General features: G+C 47.2%; 1 protein-coding gene and 1 non-coding gene across 2 annotated transcripts in view; both read right to left on the bottom strand.

Annotated features, from left to right (window-relative positions):
- Window positions 1–377: 377 nt before the first annotated feature.
- The window catches only part of MRPL9 (mitochondrial ribosomal protein L9), a 7,802-nt gene continuing 4,272 nt past the window's right edge, over window positions 378–3,907 (bottom strand). Inside the window, exons 2-6 of the mRNA XM_045295637.1 lie at window positions 3,465–3,613; window positions 3,214–3,264; window positions 1,339–1,440; window positions 791–874; window positions 378–685 (exon numbers count right to left, since the gene is read on the bottom strand). Of these exons, the coding sequence (XP_045151572.1) occupies window positions 551–685; window positions 791–874; window positions 1,339–1,440; window positions 3,214–3,264; window positions 3,465–3,613 (521 nt within the window). The 3' untranslated portion in view covers window positions 378–550. The remainder of the gene's footprint in view (window positions 686–790; window positions 875–1,338; window positions 1,441–3,213; window positions 3,265–3,464; window positions 3,614–3,907) is intronic.
- Window positions 2,068–2,201, bottom strand: LOC115871455. Its single transcript, XR_004047315.1, has one exon. It is a non-coding gene; the product is annotated as a small nucleolar RNA SNORA70 (small nucleolar RNA).

The raw sequence follows: 3,907 nt of genomic DNA, 5'->3' as shown, positions 1-3,907 counted from the left end.
CATGAGGAAGGTGGAGAACCACTGCTCTATGTAACTGTGGGGGTAGCCTGCCAACACATACTCTTCCTCACTGGATGTCCTGCCCCAGCCTACTCTCATCCCAAAGCCCAGTCGCCAACCCTACAAAGAATGTAACTTCTTATTCGCTGGAGAAACAAGTGCTTGGCTTAGGTGAGGAGAACAAGTCAGACACCGGACACTGAGAGCTCCTCCTATTTGTCCCAGAGGGCTGCACCTGGGAAGAGGCTACGGGGGCTTTAGATGGCTTCAGTCCACTGCTGTCCAGCTAAGCAAACTGCAGTTTGGTGCATTCTCAGCAGGATTATCCCAATAAAGACGTGTGAAGACAGTACATGAAAGATGACAAACACGGATAATTCAGCATGTATGTGCAGTTTAGTCTGATGTCCCTATACGCGCTCTAAAATCCTGTAGTTATTCCGAGGTGAGAGTGCGGTCAGCGTGCTGCTCCATCTTCCTGCCACCTCTCCTGATTCTGCTCTGCAGAACCTCGTCTTGAAAGCATCTGGCTGCCAGGGGCAGAGGCAGGTCAGAACATCTGGGGGCTCTGGAAGGCCATTTCCTTGGCTGCCTGCTTGGCTAACCAGTACTTGTATCTTTTGGTCTTAGGCTTCTCAAAGTTCACCACAGACATGGGCACCCTCACAGTGTCAAGTCCATTTACCTGTAGACAAAAGAACGTCAGATGCCAACGAATGCACGAGAGGTAACACCATGCAACCCTGGATTTCCACCCAATCAGAAAAGGAGGCAGCACGTGACAACTCACCGTTACCTCACACCAATACTCGCCCCACCGTGTGATGGACTCTTCTGGTAACTTGATTGCATGGGGAGCTACCACAACACCAAGCTGCAAGAAGCCAGGGCGGAATGAATGCTTGTTCTCATGGCTGCCCTCCTAAGCAGCACCAGAAAGCATGCTCTCGAATTTCCTTTACTGAGTCCAGTCACTGGGGAGTATACCTGGGTTGACCCTATGGGCCGACACAGACAGAAGCTGACAAGATGACAGGGAGAAGTCAATTCTTACAGCAAAACAGGATTTAAGACCAAAATGGCTTTGTCCACAAAAGTGAAAATTCTCCAGTAAATCAATTACATCTCCACAGTACACCCCCCACCCCACCCCCACATCTGAGAGGAAATAAATGAAACAGACCAGTCTTCAAATTCTATGTGACCAAGCTTCGTCTCCAGCCATTTCCCTCCGACACCCTTACAAACCAACTGAGATGGCTAACTCCAGCAGGATAGTTAGAGACTCAAGTTCTCCGAGTGCCCCTCTGAATAGTGGCAGTTGGGTGGAGCACTCACATTCCTGTTGAATTGGCGGGCCACAATTTCAGAGTTCAGCTCCCATTTCACATTGTTCTTCATCCCCACTTCCAAGCGACAGGTTTTCAGAAATTTCACTGTCTGAGGGAAATGACAAGTCGGGGCTGGGTTAGAGGCGGAATCAAAGGAGAAGAAAACATGTTAGCAAAAGGCACAAAGTCTAAGAGTTCGAGAAAAGGGCATTCACTTCTGCCTAACATCTCAGACAGGTGAGAAATGATCAGGGAGGCTACAACATTCTTTTTTTTTTGCTACAACATTCTTATCTCAAGGCTGATTATCATGGGAAAATATTTTAGCAAAACCTCATGGGGAAATGCACTTACAACTTGGCTGATCTTAAGCAAGGAAAGAGTCTAGTCAGTGGAGGCCCAGATAAACTGGGGATATAATAGACCCCACAACCATCTGGGATGAGGCACTTCTCGACCACCATGTCCTCAAATTCATCCGCATTAAACCTGGTGAAGCCCCATTCTTGGAGAGGTGGGTCTTCTGGCGGCCAGCACACGAGCAGTCGGCCCTGTGTAAGGCCTCAATCAGATGCTCCTGTTTTTACGCTTGGTGCGGATGGACATGATAACCTGGCCGATGCAGACTTCAGCCACCATGCCTTGGGGTTTCCCAAAACACCTGGCATCCCAGTCTGGAGGCTAGGTTAGGGACAGCAGAAATCAGCCAGATCAGAGCCATCAAAGAGCAGCAAAGGGTTGTCACCAAAGTCCCTTAGGGCAGCCTGTACATGCCAACAGGCTGTGTACACTACCGAGGAGGGATGCTGTTCGCAGCCATTGCACACTGGCCCCCACAGGAATGAGGACAGTCGGCTTAATTGGCTGCAGAAAACGTACATTTATAGGTTGTTTTAAACCACTCCTTCTGGCCCTACAATGCTTCCCCAACATTATCAGGGGCTCTTCTTGCTTACAGGAGATAAAAACATATTAACCAAGCATTTGAGATGTTTTAGAAACCTAGTTGTTGGCCCCACCCAGGTTTCCAAATATACTGTTTAAGTTGTCTGTGTTAACTAGATAGGTCCATCTTTTTAAACATTTTATCATGGTCTGGGGAAAAGCTTACAAGTTTACAAAGCACGTTGGTTTCCCATTCACAACTGATACCCATTTTATTGCTTTGTGATGACAGTTGCAATGCCGTCGGTCTAGCAGCACTCTTCCCACTTCCTCGCCGGTGCCCATCCTTTCTACCCTCTGAACTTTGTTTTGGGACCACTGCTGCTCTTGGTCTCGTGTGGTTGGTTATTCTAAAGAGCACATTCCTCTCAGCTGCAATGTTTACTTTGTATGCCTGTTTATATTTGACTGAAAAGGTAATCTTGCTCCAGGAGTGGGGTCAGTCCCAGGGTTGAAGGGTGTCTACGAGTTACAGTCTGGGGGAAGGCAGAGGGGGGACGGGTTTTCTACCACAGACTAATATACTTTCTATGCCAAAATAGGACTTAAAGTTTTAAGTTACATCTTTTCACTCTTTCTTATTAAAAGTTTCCTGATTTAAAGCTTAATTCAATGTCTTCTGTTATACAGAGCCCTCTCCAATCACCCGAGTCTACTATGGTCCCCATTATTTTAATAATTTACTGCCTTGAGTTTACTGATCATCATATCCACCTGCCATCTCCATCGTATATGTAAATCTCTTGGAGGGCAGAATCCTCATCTCCTTTTTTCATGGGTTCCTTATGCTCAGGACAGGGCCTATTCCCAGGTCAGGGTCTGCTAGGAAGTCCCCACACTCTCACAGCAGCCCCCCAACACTTCATCTTTCTCCTGTGAGGAAGACACTGGTGACCCCTGTCTGTGAGGAGTAAAGATGTTCTCTTTCTATACTCACCGCCTCACCTGCCCTGGTCTGCAGCTTCTCCAATTTTCCTTCTTGTCTCAGCTGCAAAAGAAGGTGAAGGTTAGAAACAAGCAGAAGGAAACGAGCTCATGGTAATTAAATATCACCCTCTTAGTACACTAGGCATGGCTGGGCTTTGGAATTCTGGTCTTCCAGTCTCTAATTCATTTTCAAATTAAACATAAAATTCAAACGATCTTTTCTTAGTCTTCCAAGTTCCTCTTGCCTTCCTTTGAGCGTACCAATTTCTCTTCCTCAAAAAGCTTCCTGTTTTCAGGGGATGCATAGACAGCCAGTCCTTGAGGAAAGAGTTGATTACGGGCCACGGATTTCTTGACGGACACCAGGTCACCCCGCACTCCAAGTTCTGCCAAAGAGAACAAGAGAGGAACTGGATAAGGAAAACTATCCAGGAGTCCTGTAGTCCTGTACCATTCCGTGACAGTGCGGGGAGAAATAAAAACATGGGAAATGTGGTTTAGTACCAGCGAAGGGCTGACACCTCTGTGCTGGGTGTAGCCCAGATGGCTGCCCTGCAAGGTCTTTTATTTTCTGCTAGCTAGGGCAAGTGTTAGTAAGCACATATGCACGTTCTCAAAGTAAACAAAGAACAAGGGAGCAGACTAAGCACTAGGCTCTCATAACAAACTGCCTCAAGGTTTTTGTCCTTGGGAAGCAGCACAGC

Source organism: Echinops telfairi, unplaced genomic scaffold (assembly GCF_000313985.2).
Source record: "Echinops telfairi isolate 266 unplaced genomic scaffold, ASM31398v2 ScPeMD7_5805;HRSCAF=6673, whole genome shotgun sequence".
NCBI lineage: Eukaryota > Metazoa > Chordata > Mammalia > Afrosoricida > Tenrecidae > Echinops > Echinops telfairi.
This window is presented reverse-complemented; position numbering and strand designations above follow the sequence as displayed.